This window comes from Crocuta crocuta, unplaced genomic scaffold (assembly GCF_008692635.1).
Source record: "Crocuta crocuta isolate KB4526 unplaced genomic scaffold, BGI_CrCroc_1.0 scaffold1192, whole genome shotgun sequence".
NCBI classification, from domain to species: Eukaryota; Metazoa; Chordata; class Mammalia; order Carnivora; family Hyaenidae; genus Crocuta; species Crocuta crocuta.
The window spans coordinates 263,672-280,788 of NW_027531292.1; the positions used below are offsets into that span (position 1 = coordinate 263,672).

Consider the following 17,117-nt stretch of genomic DNA (forward strand, 5'->3'; position numbering starts at 1 on the left):
AGCGCCCAGGCCGGAGGAGGCCCCTCGCACCCTCAGTGGGTTCCTTGGACGGGGGAGGCCGCTTGCACCCTGAGTGGGTCCCCCTGACGGAGAAGGTCTCCCGCACCCCCACTGGGTACCGCCCCGCACGCGGGGGGGAGGAGGTCTCTCGCACCTCGGATGGTCGTCACGTGGAGGAGCTTCCTGAACCGCAGATAGTTCCTGCGCTTCCCACAGACAGAGTGAGGTCCACAGGCCCCGCTGCCTCCAGGCTCAGAGGCCACTTTTCAAACCCTGTTTTTTCTTTTGCAAATGAGAGGTTGGGGACTGAGGACCTGGGAGGGCCTTTCCCAGTTCTCCTTCTGAGGGCTCCTGTCTGGTCCCCAAAGCTCGCTGTGCTGTTGCCGGTGAGCAAGTGTAGACTGGCTCAGGATGGCTCCAGGGGGAGGTGGCCTCCCAGCTGCTCGTTCAGACCGCGTTGGGGCGGGTTGTCACAAACTGGGAGGTTTCTATCAACATGGACAGCAGATGACCGTGCTGGCCCTTTTGAGTAGGAAGAAGGTTCCTCTGGCGTGATACCTTCACGTACTTCCACTCGAAGTCGGCTCCTGTGTGCAGGCGCCCACTCAGCAGGCTTCTCATGATTAAGGCAGGACGTGGATGGATCCCGTTTGTACAGATGAGGGGAGGATCTTTTCAGAACGATGTTCCCCAGTTTGAAAGGAAAACCAGGTTTTGTTAGAAGCCGGCTTGAAGTCTAGATGCCCCTTCTGAGAGCTTCGACGTGGAGCTGACGCCCTCTTGTTATCAGACCCCAGCGTCCTGAGTCAGTGGGGGGTTCTGGACTCCTCCTTGCCGTGTGTCCATGTCTCTGGCCTCACAGTGGCTTACAGCGGGCTCACGGCCAGCAGTGTCCCATTTTATGCAACTGGCTGATCAGAGAAGCAAGGGAACCGGATCAGCGGCTCCTCTCTGTCTTCCCCCGCCCCCGCCCAGGAGCAGTGGGCTGAACGGTCCTGCCGGAGAGCCCCGTTGTGGCCTGTCGTGTGTGCTCAGCCTCCTGGGGGCTCCGTTGCCTCCTGGCGACTTGTGCGGAACTTCGGTGGTGGCGTGAGGCTCAGTAAACACATGCGGAGCTGGGCTCGGTGTCTGGTGCCGAGGGAGCACTCCGGGAAGGTGAGCTCATCCTGGTGCCGAGGGAGCCCTCAGCTCTGTGACGGCGCGCAGCAGAAGCCCCGTATGCCCCGCAGTGAGCGAGTAGGAGCGTCAGCGCTCACACGTGTGGGGCCTCTGCCCTCCCAGGGCCCCTGCTCTCACTTTCCGTGTGTATGCTATTTCCTGGCACGTGTGACACTTGTGTGGCCTACATCCGCGTATGGGTGCTGCACGTAGCTCGTCCACGAGCAGTAACATCAGGTCTGGGCCAGAGCTGCTGGGGGGGCGTCATCAGGGCCTGGGGCCTGAGTGCCAGTGACACACCCAGCGGTGACATTGCTCACGACGTTTGGGGCAGCACGGTGCAGCGAAGGCCAGGTGTCCCGCCATCCGGCTGTTCCGGCACAGGATCATAAGCGCTCAGGCGAGCCACGCGCTCAGGGCTGTGGGTCTGTCCCAGCTGGGGCTGAGGTGGGTAGGGTTCTTGTGGGAGCTGCCACCTGCCCTGACACCCGAGGGCCTGGGGCTGGAAAGCAGGCAGGCCTGGAGGGAGAGAGGGTGGGCGTCTGCGCCAGTGAGGGCAGCAGCACCGCCAAGGTGCTCTTCCAGACAGAAGTCCTGTGGGCAGCAGAGGGGTCTGGTGCTCGAGTTTCCTCCGGTTGCTACAGTGCCAGCCTCTGTGCACAGCTGGTGTGCCTGGCACCTGGCCCTGCTTGCAAGGGCCGCGCGCAGTTGTTAAGAGTCTGGGGGTCCTCCTCCTGTGGCTGGGGGGCGCTGACCTGATCGAGCCCCACTCCCTGTGGGTGCCGGGTCTGTGGAGGAACGCGCAGGTGCTGGGCCATGAACAGAAGGAAGCTGCCATCCCAGCTGGTGGTGGCGAAGCTGGCGTTCGGCAGTGCTGGGGGCCTGGGTCCTGAGCGTTAGCCCTGTGCCAGTGGGCGCCATCCCTGCACACCGCTCCGGCGCTCCAGGGCGCCCGAGCCTGGCCACACGCTCAGGGTGTACGCTGAAGTCCCACCACCGCCTCCCACAGAGTCCTCGGGAACCTGAAGTCCCTGGGGAGTCTGCCTGGGGGGTGGGGCTCCTGTGTCCTTGCTCAGGGAAGCCCGAGGGGTGGGGCGGGGCCGGGACAGTGCAGGGTTAGCTGCAGCGGGGGGCTCCTGCTCTGCCTTGTCCCTTCTGCGGGGCTGAGAGGGGTCTTTGGCGTTCGTCTCTCCAGGCTAGTTTCTTCCTGGAGCCTCCGCTGAGCGATGCCCCTGACCTGCGCTATTTGCCCCGCTGTTAACAATGCTAGTGTTCTTGTAACGAGGACCTTTTTCTGTCCAGGGTTTCCATCTAGTTCACAGACTTTTCAGAAGCCCCTGATGGGCCCCCTGCCTTGTCAGAACTCAGGGGGTTCACTCAGTGATGCCGTCAGCTCATGGGGACAGGGATGGGGGGATGGGGATCAAGGCTCAGTCAGAGGCAGCATAAGCTTTTCTGGGCTCGCTCGTGGATGTGTGGGTGGACCCCACGGAGTTCAGGCTGATGGGGCCCTGGCTGAGGACGACCCCTGGTCGTCCTTCTAGAGGGGCTGATCAGTGAGCAGGTTTGGGCCGAGCGCACGGCCCTCCCCTTCATTGCGCCTTTCCCCTCCTGACCCAAGCGGGTCTGCTAGGTGACGTGCCGGTGACCTGAGACCCTCCAGGTCCTCATCAGCCTTACTGATAATGATTGTTTCTGGAAGGTAACATAATAAGAACATTCTCACTTACACGTAAGTGAAAATATGTGGATATGTAAATATAAGGCGCCATTCTTTCTCTGGAACTTCTGGGATTCGCAGGGAAGAGTGGTTTTCTCTTTAGGCTTTTGCTTGGTGTTTCTCTCCGCGCGTGCCATGGCCATTCGAGGGTCTCGCGCTCATGCCGTCGGCTGTGACCTGCCTTCTCCTGCTCCAGTGGACCGACCTCGCCCTGCCAGCCCCTCCCCGCTGGCCCGGGTCCTGCGGCTGCTGCCCAGGGCCCGGGGTCGGTGCAGATCACATCTTGCTGGGGCGCGGTGACCTTCCTGGCTGCACAGAGCCTTTCGTACTTGGTCTGATGCTAGCGCGGGAGTGTTTGCCTTACGGGTTTTTGGTTTTGTTTTTCATTTTTTGACTTGACATCTTTCTGCACATTTATGCTTAACATTGGTTTATCATCAACAGTGAATAGGTTTTGAAAGTCAAATCTAAAGAGTGTCTTTGTATTTTAAGAGGAACACATTAAATAATTTCACGTAGTTGTACACACACGTTTCTTTCAGATGTTTTCCTTTGCACTTACGCTTGTCCAGTTTTGTTTCTTTTTCTCTCCTTTTGGGTTGGTTAAATATAGTTTTTTAAATTAAAATTTTTCCTCTCTTTTGGCCTGGAAGGACATGTATTCTTACTCCCTTTGTGGTTATCGTAGAACCTTGACTTGCCCGGGTCTGAGGTCAGTCGTTACATGTACCTGTCTCCTGATCAGGATGTGGCCCCAAGGGACGTCTCCCCACCTGGGGTGCGATTTTGTCACATGTGCTGCCGCTGCTTCCTCTTCCTGTTCCTCAGACCTTTGGGCCACTTTGCTTTGCCATTCCGCTCATCTTTGAGGATTCCCTCCGGCGGCAGGCTCTCCCAGGTTCTGTCTGAAGCGCCCCTCCTCCTGCCTGTGCAGGGCTCTGGCCTGACTGTCGCCCGAGTCCGCACGCACCATCCTTCCCCTGGCGTCGCCCCGTGCCCCACCCCCAACCATTTCCTGGGTCAGCACTGTGGCCTGGAGGTCTCAGTCCCTTCCCCGAGCGACACTCGGCTCTCTGATTGCCGGCCAGTTGCCTGGCATCTCTGCGCCTTGAACATGGCCCAGCCTGTGGAAGTTCCTGAACGTGTGAGCTGCTGGCTTCCTGTGAATTCGTTTCCATTTCTTGAGGAACCCGGCTTTTCCCCACGGCCGTCTGTGCCCTTTCATGTGCACCGTTTACTGTCCTCCACGCCTCTCACCGCTCTGTCCTGACGCCGCGGGACCACGAGGGGCCAGGCATGCTGCTTGTGCGGGACTGTGGACCCCGGGAAGGCAGCTGCATGAGCTGAGGGCAGGAGGCCCCTGGAGGCCACCCGAGCTTTGGGGGACTGGCGCGGGGTGCTCTGAGCAGGGGCGCAGCAGCAGTGCGGCTGAGGCGTGCAGTGGCTCCCCGGGGTGGGTTCTCAGGCCCTCCAGAAACAGCCATCACCTGTGAGCCAGTGACAGCAGCCTCCCCCTGCGCAGAGGCCATTGTCTCCGCCTGGAATTTCCTTCTACCTCCTCTTTTCTTATTTTTAAATTGTTTTTAAAGGTTTATTTATTTATTTTGGGAGAGGGGAAAGTGAAGGGACAGAGAGAATTCCAAGTTGGCTCCGCACTGTCAGCACAGAGCCTGATGTGAGGCTTGAACCTTGAACCACGAGATCATGACCTGAGCTAAAATCAAGAGTCGGATGCTGAACCGGCTGAACCACCCAGGCGCCCCTCCTCCTCTTTTCTGTGTGTCCTCACTCCCTTGGGGACCTTGCTTTGGGTCCCCAACACCACAGTGGCTCCCTGTCTCCTCTTAGGTCTCCTTCCTAAACTCCGACCTGTGTGTCCTGCGTTCCTTGCCTTCTCTCTGGAATGTTCCAGACAGTGCCAGGAAGCCTCTCCTTCCGTCACACCCTCCCCTGCAACCCCTTCCCTACAATCCCATCTGGAAGTGGCTCCACCCTGCACGGCACTCAAGGCTGGAACATTGGGGTGACCTCCCCTCCCCTCCGTCCCCTTGGGTAGTCCTGCCACTGTGTCTTCAGAGCAGACAGAACCTACTTCTCGGCCCCTGTGCCACCACACACCACCACCCTCGTCCAGCCGGCCCACCTGCTGTCACGCCCTGCGGTCGGGTGCCAGGCAGAGGAGCTCGCTGAGACACACGGCACGCCCGGCTCCCTGGCTGCCTGGGCTCCCTCCCATGGGACGCTGGGGCCAGCATCTCGGCCCCTGTGCAGCGGGGACTCGGTCAGCAGCCAGGCTGGGGGTCAGAGCCACGCCCCCTGCAGTCACTTGGGGGGACAGTCCATTTTTCCTGGGCCAGACCATAGGGCATGCTGGACATGCAGCTCCCTGAATCTGGTGGCAGGTGTGCCCTGCAGGACAGGTCCCTGAGATGGCAGGGAGGCTCCGGGGCCCCTGGCTTGCCAGACACCATCCCGAGGGATGGGGCTCCTCGTCCCATGAGCACCTGACTTCACCGCCAAGGCCCTTGGCACCCCTACAGTTCTGTGCCATCTGGTCACGTTCTTCCGTCCCCTTTAGCCACAGTTCCAGTCATGAGTGATGTGGAACAAGACCCATGTGATGAGCCAGTCACCACGGAGGCATTTGTGTGGGGACACCTCTCTGGGCTCTGGTGGGGGGTCCAGAGCCTCAAGCACGTCCTCACGGCCGATGCCAGACCCCAGAGGGTGAGGAAGGAACTGAAGGCCTCAGCGAGGCTGATGGCCCACAGGTCATGCCACGGTTTTATTGGGTGCCACGTTGCCATGGACTCGGCGGAGGACACAGGTGCTGTCTCATTGCGGCCCCTCTCGTGAAAGTTAAAAGTTCACTAAAAACTTTCTAGATGTTTTAATTTTCCTGGAAAAGTAACAGTTGAATGAATTTTTAAATTCTTGAGTATTTCGGTACTACATTTACATAAATTGCTAAGGAGTATGCGTAATTTGACGCGAGTAAATAAGTTATGTTAAAGGTTGCGCAGCGAATATGTATACTGAGTTAAGTGTCAATGGCTTTTCAGTTTTTACTCTAACTCGTAACGTAAAAACTTGAGTTCTTCTTAACCTTGGACCAACTAACTGTACGTAGGGCACGAGTGGGCGCGCGGGTCAGGAACCCAGAGACAGTCTGTCTGCAGCCCGAGAACTTGACAAGGGGTGGCAAGCGAACATGGTTTGGAGGTGCTCCGTGTGAGAGTGCCTGCCCCAGGCCTGGTCTGGGCCTCCGTGTGCTCTGCTTGTAAACGTGAGCCAAGTTATGTTTTCCGATGTGACCCAGTGTTTATCTTGTAGCAGGAGCGATCGTTCTCTTTTCTCTCATCTTTGAGTCGGGAGAGAGCATGTGTCTTTATGCGACGCTTCTCCATCGTAACGTGGCAAAAGTGAGCCCAAAAAGTTAATACACGTCAGTAATACAGCTGTTAGCGTGGCCTTTGCAGATGGTCACTGGGGCAGTAGGGTTCCTGTCGGCGCTGGGACATGCATGGGACACATGACGCGTCACCAGTTTGTCATGAGCAGGAACCTGTTCAGGTGGTGGAACCTGCCTGCTCTGACAGACTCTGGGGCCGCAGCAGTGGGCGGGCCTGTCTGGCGGCTCTGGTGGCGGGTGCTGGTTGCATAACCGAGATTTTGTAAGATTTTTATTTTGTACGAAGTGAAGCACTGTGTCCTTCCTCTTTCTTCATTTAGTTAAATTGGAATTTTTTCTAGTAAACCTGAAATTTTAGAGTTATGGGTCAGGCACAGACAGTATGGAGAGCTTTAGTGAGCTCCGTCGTGTCACCGTGGTCCACTGGTCACAGCCAGAGACCTGGCTTGGGTATGTGGCTGCCGCTCCAGGGCTGATTTGGATGCCCCACGTTTTCCTCCCTGTACCTCCTGGGCTCGGGTTCTGGCCAGGGCCCCACGTGGCCACTCAGCTGCCGTGGGTCCTTCGTGGCCTGTGCTCTGGGGCCATCTCAGACTTTGCTTGTTCTGGGGACCGCGACAGCCTGAGGCCTGCTGCTCAGGGATTCTGTAGCGCGTCCCTCAGGTGGGAGGAGACCACAGGGCGCAGTGCCCTCCCAGCTTCTCCAGAACCTGGTGTCCCCCAGCCTGTCGGCGCTTGTTGACTCTGCCTCCCTCCCTTCCCGTGTTTTGTTTGCACTGTTAACTTATGTTGTAAAAATCCTCATCTCACATTCATTCTTTTTATGGTTAAAACCTTGTTGAAAAAGAATACTACATCTTTGGCCTTCGGTACAATTTTATCCCCTCCCCCCCATTAAAGCAGCGTGTCCTCCTTAAACCCAGATGAGTTCTAGACGTTCTTTTCTGATGAGGGGACGACGGGAGACAGACATACGACCCCCGTGCCTGAGCAGCACACCGTCACCACCGTCGCTGCGTACGCATGTGTGCGCCTTGCCTGTGTGCCCCCCAAGGGCACAGCCCGCCCTGCTGGGTCCTCAGAGCTGCGGGATGTGGGGAGGGGGGTGAGCAGTTACTCTCAGAGTGAACGAGAATGTGGTCCACGTGGTTAGCACGAGTCATGTGCCAGACCCAGAAGCAGGTAGAGCTGCCAGAGCCCCATCGAGCGGAGGCTGCAAGGCCCAGGGACGGTCAGCAGGGCCACATCCGGCCCCGTGCCGTGGGTAGAGTTGGGGCTGGGGTGCGGCTCCTGCCTGCCCACAGCCACTGGCGATTGGCGTCAATCTTAGAGCCGTGAAGCCAGCGCAGCATCTCAGCCCTCTGGGAGGGGGAGCGTCCTTCTTTGTCAGGGGAGCCCTGGGCTCTCCTGTGAGCCGGGGAACATACCTGGGGAGGGATGGCCCCTGAGGCCCCTGCGAGGCAGTGTGCTCCTCACCTGGCGACGCTGGGCCTCCTGGGCGCTGCTGCCTTCCCTTCAGTCCGTAGCGAGTACTTGGGGCCCCACCAGGCTGCCCGGTCCCGAAGCAGAGGACGAGAATGGGTGACACGCGCTGCCCCCCCCCAAGCACAGAGGTCACACCCGCGTGTCCCAGCCCGGGAGGGCTGGGTGTGGGGTGCAGCCAGGAGAAGTCGCTTATGCTTTGCAGAGGGATGCTGCTGGGGCACCAGCTGCTGAGGTGGGAGTGGCCGGGAGGGCCCCTGGGCCCGGGGTCCCGAGTTGGTTTCCATTGGTTTCGAGGCCTGGATTGCGCGTGGTCTCCAGGCCTGAGATGGGGACACAGACAGGAACCTAGACCCTTCTAGGGACGTTTGAAATGAAACTGCGCCAGGTGCTTGGGGAGAAATGCCTTCCCAGTGGTTCTTGTGAGCTCAGTGGGTGTGGAGCTTTCTGGAATTCTGCCACATGCCCAGTCCATCGGGAAGTCCAGAACTCCAGGCATAAAAGCCTCAGGGTATTGGGCATCTGGATGTCTGAAGTGGCCCCTAGGGGCCATTGTCTGTAAGTGCAGTGTGCCCCAACTCACAGACACATGGGGGGTTTCCTTTTGGCATTTGCTGAAAATAACACTCCTTGAAGGCTCTGGGCCAGAGTCCGGTGTGGTGTCCCTGTGGGGTGACTGAGGGGGAACCCTGGCGGCGCTGGCCCTGTGCCGTAGCTCGTGGCCCCCGGGGCTGCCCTAGCTGTTTATCCGGGCAGTCCAGACCCTGAACCCAGGGAGAGCGTGGAGTGAGGCTGCTCGGGGTGGTGAACGCCCAGTGGGGCCTTGCTCGGCTGGCCCAGGGACACAGCCACCCCCTCTGCTCCAGTCTGCAGGGGGAGCCTTGTCCCGGGCCAGAACCACCATATGTCGCGACTGATTCCCACTTCATCCGCTGCTCCTTCATGGAAGACTGGCTTCTTGGAACCTTCCGGTCTCTGTGCAGTCCCCCTCCTGGCACGTCCCCGCCCTGTCTGGGAGCTAAGCCCTTCTCAGGGGCCCTCTGACCCTTGGACAGAGGGTTCAGCAAGAGGCAGAGGGGTGAGGTGTCTGGGGCCTCTTGTTCGTCTCTTCTTTTTGTCTTCTGGGCCAGTTTTGAGCTTGAACTGTTTGAATCGAAGGTTTTTAAATTCATCTGCATGGAGGGGTTTCCATACATCTGGAAATCCAAGCTTCCGATTTCCTCTTGCTCCTTGGTTTGAATGAGCACCTTGCAGCTGATGGCAGCAGGGGAAGCAGATCTCGGGCTCGCAGGTGGAGGCAGTGACACCTGGGCACGGCATGAGCCTGTACAGGGAGCCACTGTGAGCACCAGAGTCCCCTGTTAGTGGCCAGAGCAGGTGGTGAGCCCTCTGGGAGGCTGGTTTGCGACTCGTTTCCCCCAAGAGAAAGGGCTCCTGGCCTGGGAGCAGCCGCCATGGGTGGGGGCAGAGTGGTGGTTCAGGGCGCTTGGGCTGCAGACTCCTCCACCCCCCGGGGCCCCTGACCGTGTAGATGAAGAGGCCGTGCTCCCACCCCACTAACAGCGTGCTTTCCCCAAAGGTGTACGTCGGCGAGCTCCCGCAGGACTTCCTCCGCATCACGCCCACGGCCGCGCAGCAGCAGCTGCAGCTGGACGCACAGGCAGCCCAGCAGCTGCAGTATGGAGGGGCACTGGGCGCCGTGGGCCGCCTCAGCATCACCGTGGTGCAGGTGGGTGGCCTGTGTGGGGAGGGACGGCCTGCGACCGCTGCACCACATTATCTGTGCGGATGCATGGTTTTCTGATGTGTGTTCTTGAAACATAGCTGGTGAAAAGTGATAACGTGTGAAAAATAGCGACAGTTACCCAGGTTCTACCAGGAATAGCAGGAATAATCGGTAACCACTGTAATGGGCGCATGCTCCGTGCTGGGCACCATCCCTGCGTGTGGTTGGCCGCACGGCTGCTGGGAAGGTGGGGGCGTGAGGGCAGGCCCCAGCTGCTGAACGGATCCCAAGGAAAGCCAAATGTGCTGTCAGGATCTAAAATGGTTTGGGGCAACCCGACTTTCCGTAAGGCCGTGAAGAAAGGGAGGTCACTGCACGCTATTTTGAGGAGACGCACAAATACAGTGGACAGAGTCACAGTCGGGCCTCATGAATTCTGTGGGTTTTACGGTGACCACGCATCCCGGACACCTGGCCACGCGCTCGGGCCGATCAGGTCACCTAAGGTACAGATGAGCCACGCACTCTCTGTGTGGTCCTCCAGACCCTCGTGGCTTGGGCTCCAGGGGCCCGAAGCAGGCCCACTTCGCCCACTGGGACTCAAGGCGTGGCCCGTGGCTTCCCACTACCTGTGTGGTTGCCCTTCCTCCCCTGGTCTTCGCCCCACGCCCACGAGGGCTGTTCCCTCATGTGCCCTCGTGGGGTTCTGTGAGGAGGTGTTACAGTCCAGTAGGACCCACTTGGAAGCAAGCGTGTGCCGACTGGCCGCCTGGGCCACCAGAGCCTCCCGCCTTCATCCGTGCCCACGCTTTTTCCTCCCTGCGAACGCGGCCTGTCTGGGTGAAGGCTGGGCTCCTCCACCCGAGGCCGTGGACTGAGAACAGGCAGTGGAGCCGGGCTGTGGCTCCAGGGTGGCTCTGGCTCGGGACAGCCTGCCTGTCACCCTCCTCCGCAGCCTCTTCAGAGGGGACGTCGGAGAAGGAGCTGCCCTGTGAGGCCCGGGGCTCCCGTCACTTGACCAGTGACCTGCCGTACCTAGAGCCACGGAGACGCTTGCAGCCATGTCCTGCTTCCCGGAAAATGCTGGAAATGAGCTGGAGGGGGTGGAAAGCTGAGGCGGACGTGCAGCTCTCACTCTGATGGCAGCTGCTTGTTTAGTAACATTGGTTGTGTTTCAGGCCAAGTTGGCGAAGAATTACGGCATGACCCGCATGGACCCGTACTGCCGCCTGCGCCTGGGCTACGCGGTGTACGAGACGCCCACCGCCCACAACGGTGCCAAGAACCCTCGCTGGAATAAAGTCATCCAGTGCACGGTGCCGCCCGGAGTGGACTCCTTCTACCTGGAGATCTTCGACGAGGTGAGCGGCCCTCTCGCCTGTCACGGGCCCAGCCGTGCGGGTCGCACTCGGCTTCCCGGAGCTGCAGGTGTGCCCCGACGCGGCACATCCGTGCTTTGTGACAGGTGTCCTGGTGTCCCCAGCGGCAGAGGACAGTACACGTCCCGTGCACTTATGTTCAGAAACCGTATCGCCAGGGGCAGGGACACCGGGCGCTCTCGAGACGGTGTTGATGCGTCTCCCCTCCCCCAGTCCCAGACACGTCCCCAAACAAAGGCTCTGAGGGATGCACAGTGCCAGGGCCAGGACCCTCCGGGGGGGGGGGGGGGGGGGNNNNGGGCGGGATTTCAGAGTGGGGGTGGGGCCTCTGGGCAGTGGCTGAACGAGCTCCTCCTGTGACCCCCCAGCGAGCCTTCTCCATGGACGACCGCATCGCCTGGACGCACGTCACCATCCCCGAGTCCCTGAAGCAGGGCAAGGTGGAGGACGAGTGGTACAGCCTGAGCGGCCGGCAGGGTGACGACAAGGAGGGCATGATCAACCTGGTCATGTCCTACACGGTGCGGGCACAGGCCGTGCGGGCACAGGCCGTGCGGCAGGCTGAGTGGGACTTGGGCTCAGTGGAGCTGTTTGTCCCTGACGGACTGGGACCACGGCCAGCAGGCGTCTGGAGTTTTGGCGGGAGGAGCAGAGTTGTGTGGTAGCCTGTGGCCAGGCAGACCTGCCACGTGGTAGCGAGGGGTCTCAGGGCCACACCAGGTTTGAGGGAGGAGCCGCTGGCCCTCAGGTCCCCTGGCTTGTGCGGCTCCATCCTCAGCAGCCTGCTGCTCTTGGGGCAGGGGAGTGGGGCCTGGGATCCTAGGCCCTTGCCACTTTTTTGTGTCCCCAAGGGGGTGGTAATGTTCCTGTTATTTTGACTCTGCCTCTGGGACAGGCCCTGAGGATGGCCTTTGGCCAGTGGAGTTTCGTCCTCGCTTCCCGTCCCCGGGCTGTCTGAACGCAAACCCCAGCACCTGTGTGATTTTGCTCAGAAATGTCTCCTTATGCGACTTTAACAGAGTTTTCACATAAACACGGAGCCGTGACTGCGACAGCTGAGTGGTTAAGGTCTAGAGGCAGTCAGGAATTGTTTCGGGTGCCGGCTTGCTTCCCGCAACCGCGTTCCCTTCCGATCGCGTCTCGGTCGGCTGCGGCTCTGTAACTACCCCTGTAGCCGAGCGCCTGGTCCCGCCTTCCACCGGGGCAGTGTAGGGACACCCGTGTGGGCGGGGCCCCGTGGGGAGGTTTCAGCTGTGCTGTGTTCCTCTGTGACCCCGCGATCGTCCTCGGTGTGTTCCAGTCGCTGCCGGCTGCCGTGATGATGCCGCCCCAGCCTGTGGTCCTGATGCCCACCGTGTACCAGCAAGGCGTCGGCTACGTGCCCATCACAGGTGTGTGCCGCGCCCCCTGCCCGGGGCTCTCCTCATGGGCTCGTAAGTGCAGCAGGGAGACTAAGCCTGGTCTGCACATGACTTGTGGGGACCCTTCCAAACACAAGGGTCTGGTCTTACGTTTGAATATTTTATGCATCTGTGGAATATAGAACTTTTTTTTCTTGGTTGCTGGCAAGTTGAAGTTGATGGAGGCGTAGAAACGTTATTTCTAAACCCGTTAATATACAAGTCATCCAAGTGAAAGAGTACCCTGTGGGGCAGAGTGACCCGTGTGCCCTGGCGCTCCCGCTCTGCCGTGTGCACTCCCCCGTACAAACTAGCAGCTTGTGGCTGTGCAGCAAAATCCAATCAGATTGCAGGTTTTATGTCTTTGAGTTTTCAAACTTTAATGTCAGCTGTTGGCTCACTTCATTCCTGACTGTGACAGTGACTGGACTTCACCAGCCCCTGCCGTAAACAGCCATAAAAGTAGGCAGAAGGGACGAGGCCACGGCAGGCAGGGCGAGTCGGTGATCCATCCCCGAGAGAAGGGAGGGGGGCAGCCCCGGGTCCCTGCGGCCCCTACCCCAGCTGGCGCAGTACAGGGAGCTGGGTCAGAGCGCCACCGTGGGCCTCTGCTTTGTGTTGAGGTCAGCCTGAGGACCTCTGTCCTGGGATCTCAGTGGCGCCTTCCCTGCGGTGGTTGAAGGGTCTGTGTGAGCTGATGGTTCAGGTGCCATGTATTAGAGATTTGAGGCCGAGCAGGCGCCTTGCGGGGTTCACCAAAGGTATGAGAGCCCTGGGGCGGCCGCAACGAAGTCCCACAGACAGCGGTGGCCTAAGGCAGCAGGAATCTTCTGGAGGCCAGAGCACAAAATCGAGGCACGGGCAGGCCGTGCTCCCTGGAGCCAGAGGCAGAGGGGCTAGGGCAGGACCCTTCGGTCCCCTCTAGCTTCTGGGGCTCAGGCAGCCCTGGGTTGTGGCCGCCTCGCTGCAGTCTCTGCCACTAGGGTCACGAGGCCCCTCCTGGGGTCTGTGCCTATGTCTCAGGGGCCTCTTTTCTCAGGACCCTGCTCCAGACGGCCCAGCGTGCAAATAAGGTCTTGTTCATAAGTGCTCAGGCAGGGGCCTCAAATATGTTTCTGGGGGACACACAGGGACCCACACAGCCAGCAGCACTCCGTTAACTGGGAGTCTGCTCTGTCAGGAGTCCAGACGTGTGTCACTGGCCTTTTTCTGGTTTCTTAGTTCTTTTTGTAAATGAGAACTTTGTGCTAAAGGTTGCCCTAAGATGCTTATTTTGGGAAAGGCCCGGAGACTTTGAGCTTCTCCTCTGATGCACATTTGTAAGTTTTGCAACCTAGAGTTGCAGGAAGTTCCCAAGGAGAGGAAGTCGTTTTTACCTGGACGTCTGGAGGCAGAGGCGCCCACTGGCTCCTGGTGCATTTCCTGCAAATAAGGACTTGCACCCACTGCCTGTGCTTGCATGAAGCTTGCACCGCGGTCTTCTCTGGGGTGAAGAATGGACTTCCCTGACCTCGTCGGGGTGTGCGTGCATGTGATGTGTGGCATGCGCACGTGTGGCCTTCGATATGGGTGTGCGTGTGTGTCCACGTGAGTGATGTGTGGTGTGCACACGCCTGTGTCTGTGGACCCTGCTTCTAGAGGGCAGATGGAACCCTTGAGCTGGGGGCCCCCACGGGAGGGGCTGACTACAGGTGCCCCCCACCCCCGGCCGGCAGAGAGTAGTGCCTGGGAGGCACGGTGGTCAGGGGCCCAGAGTGTGAAGGACGCCATTTCCCAAGAGACGGTGAAAGGTGCCCGGTCTGGGGAAGCCTCCCCTTGCTCTTCTGCTCAGTGTTTCCATCGTCCTGCAGACAGTGGATTTGAGGGCTGGGTCCTCAGTGTGTCCCGGCTTGGCGTGTGGTAAGAAACGCTCAGGGGTGCGGGCCTGGCTCTTGGGTTTCACGTGCTCCCGCCATGTGCTTCTGCTCCACGCGCTGTCCCGAGGGCACTCGGCACGTGCAGCCTGCCTCGCTGGCAGCAGAGGGATCCCCCCGGTGCGCGGCCCGGCCGCGGTTGCGCGCTGACACGGTGCAGCTGGGCTGTGCGTCCCATGTGCTGGGCTGTCCTCTGACAAAGGGAACTGTGGCCCGCGGCCCCGAGCGTGGGCCCCTGTGGTGGAAGCGGGAGTTTAAGGACCACAGCTCGAGCGGTGCATCCCGGCTCTGGGCAGAGAGTGTGGCGTGCACCTCCCGGGGAGGAGGGCCACGGGCCGGGGCGCTCCATCTGCTCCTCGGTACCATCGTGTGTTCCTCAACCACGTCTCGCTTGCAGGTATGCCCGCCGTGTGCAGCCCCGGCGTGGTGCCTGTGGCCCTGCCTCCGGCGGCCGTGAGTGCCCAACCCCGCTGCAGCGAGGAGGATCTGAAAGCCATCCAGGACATGTTCCCCAACATGGACCGGGAGGTGATCCGCTCCGTGCTGGAAGCCCAGAGAGGGGACAGGGACGCAGCCATCAACTCCCTGCTCCAGATGGGCGAAGAGTCCTAGGGCCCCGGCTGCCACCTGCCTCGGCCCCTCTCCACTTGCTGGCCCCACCCCACCCCCGTTCCTGTGAAGGAGCCCCGTGTAGCCTTTTCTCGGCCCTCTGTAGCCCCAGTCCTCACCCTCGTTTGGGATGCATGTGGGTCCTTGGTCCCCGGCCACCGAGTGCCACCACCGCTCAAGTGCGGGTGTGGGCAGCTCTGCTCCTGGCTCTGTCGGGAGAAGAGCAGGCACGTGGGCCGTGTCCTGTGTCCACACACTCGCCCCCTTGCCGCTTGGGGACGAGTGTCTTCAAGTGCCGTGTGCTTCTGCTCCACGCGCTGTCTCGAGGGCACTCGGCATGAGCAGCCTGCCTCCACCAGTGCTTCAGAAAGCGTCCCGGCCTCCTGGTGTGCCCGCGGCATGCGCTGTTCTACTTAGTCAGGTAGACTCGTATTTCAGGTGCGTAGAACATTAACCGCTGATTGGGATTACTTTTATAACTCAAGCTTCAAGTTCACGTCCGTCCCTTGTTGCTCCTTGTCTGTGGTCCAGGGCCGTTCACCAGTGTCCCGGGCAGGCTGACCTCCGTGTCGCCAGCTGGCGGCAGATTCAGCACCGATGCCCGTCTACCCGCCTGTCCCCACCCGTGGGATCTGGAGCAGGGCCACCCCAGGGACCCCGTTATGCCTTTTCCTGCTGTGTTTCATGCCAGCTTTGTGGGGTGTTTTTCTGAGGGGCTGCCTCTCCTTTCTCTGACCAGCTCTTGGAACAGAACGTAAAACCGAGGGTGAAAAGTAGGAGGTGCCGTACTTTGTATTTGTTTATTAAAGGGCGTTAGGAACCGTTGCTTAGAACTGACGTTGATTTAAGTGGACGTCGTGTACCAGTCTTGAGTTCAGTTTGGATGAAAACAGCAAACCGGCGAATGTTAAGTCTTCCCCAGAGGCAGGGGAGCGTGTGCTGCGCTGTGGGCCGCGTGGCGGCCAAGGCTCCTGCTGTGGCCCCAGGATGGGACAGGTTGGGGGGGCACCTTATGAAAATCTGCGGTCGGGCACTGCCGCACCCCTGCCTGCAGGCGGGGAGTCCTGCTGCCGTGGGCGCCGCCGAGGGTCAGCGTGAGGCCCGGGCTCCGTCCAGCCTTCCCTGCACGCGGGGTCTCCCGTCAGCTGGAGGACGTTGGCGCCAACTGGCGGGGGCGTGGTGGGCCGGGGTCTGCGCACAGAAGCCTGAAGAAGCGTGTCCGGCTGGCAGGTGGCCATGCCAGGCAAGGGTTCTCCGTGAAGACGCGCCTCGGCTCAGGTGGGTCCGGGCCTCTCGCTGGCCCTCGCGGGGCATGCGTTCCCATGTCACACGGTTTGGGCCCGTGACCGCGCGCAGACTCCTCCCCGATCGGGTGGAAGTGGTGGGCAGGCCTGAGCGCTCATCTAGAGGTGACCTTCACGGACACACATCCAGGACCCCGGGGCCCCAGGGCCTCCTAAGTGCTGTGGGGATGTGTGTGCGTGTTAGGGACGCGCTTCCCACAGGGACGGGTACCAGGTTCGCTCACGGGGCCTCAGCTGGCAGGAGGGGCCCTGAACCTATCGCTTCTGCTCCCCTTTCTCGCGAACACCATGCTGTGGCGTCCCAGAAGGCCGTCGCTCCCCGTGCTGGCTGTCCTTTCCTCCTCCGCGCCCCGCTGTCCTGCTTGTGGGCTTGTGCCTGTGGCGGCCTGCTCCTCCCGCGGGAGGTCACAGTGCGTCTGAAGCGGCCAGGGGACGTGCTTCTCACACGGCTGCAGCGTGGCCACCATGGACTCCCGTGAGCCAGGGTGGCTGGTGCCGGGGCCTCGGGCCCGTGAGCTGGCTGGTGGCATTTGCTCTGGTTGCAGAGCCCCCAATGCGGTCGGGCAGTGAGGCCGGAGCGTCCATGTCCGGGTTCTTCCCGCGCCTCCTTCAGCGAACAGACCCCTCCGGCGGCAGCTCTGTGCGCGCTGGCCGGCCGATCCTCAGAGCTGTTGCTGGTTCTTCTGTTGGGGTCCAGAATCCAGATCTATCTTTAATTGTAAAATATATTTTTGCTTATCAGCCTTCTAATTTAATAAATGGTATCTATGAAAATAGAAAATTAAACTCCTTCAGTGAAACTTTACCATTTTTGTTCCTGAGTGGTTTTTCACTTTGCTTGAAATACACTTGCTAATAAACCACCTGTGAGATTGTGTGAATGAAGAGAAAGCCGCTGGCTGGGCTCGGGGCGTCGCCCTGAAAGGCGGGTGCCAGATGGGAGATTGGATTGGCTTGGATTCCAGGGACGGAGAGGAGGCCCCGGTGCTGTGGGTGGCCCTTGTCCTGTGTTGG

The 17,117-nt window shown here is 60.1% G+C and overlaps 1 protein-coding gene across 2 annotated transcripts; it reads left to right on the forward strand.

Annotated features, from left to right (window-relative positions):
* The first annotated feature begins 1,092 nt into the window (after positions 1-1,092).
* Positions 1,093-16,908, forward strand: TOLLIP (toll interacting protein). 2 transcript variants are annotated; one of them, XM_077771515.1, is made up of 6 exons: positions 1,093-1,155; positions 9,352-9,501; positions 10,677-10,859; positions 11,246-11,398; positions 12,178-12,268; positions 14,588-16,908. In XM_077771515.1, exons 1-6 carry the CDS (start codon positions 1,108-1,110, stop codon positions 14,800-14,802), a joined length of 840 nt encoding a protein of 279 aa, XP_077627641.1. In that variant the 5' UTR covers positions 1,093-1,107; the 3' UTR covers positions 14,803-16,908. The 2 variants fall into 2 exon arrangements, 1 of the variants encoding a protein (XP_077627641.1); XR_013336939.1 differs by lacking the exon at positions 1,093-1,155 and having other exon boundaries at positions 14,588-16,077; positions 16,409-16,908.
* The last annotated feature ends 209 nt before the right edge of the window (positions 16,909-17,117 follow it).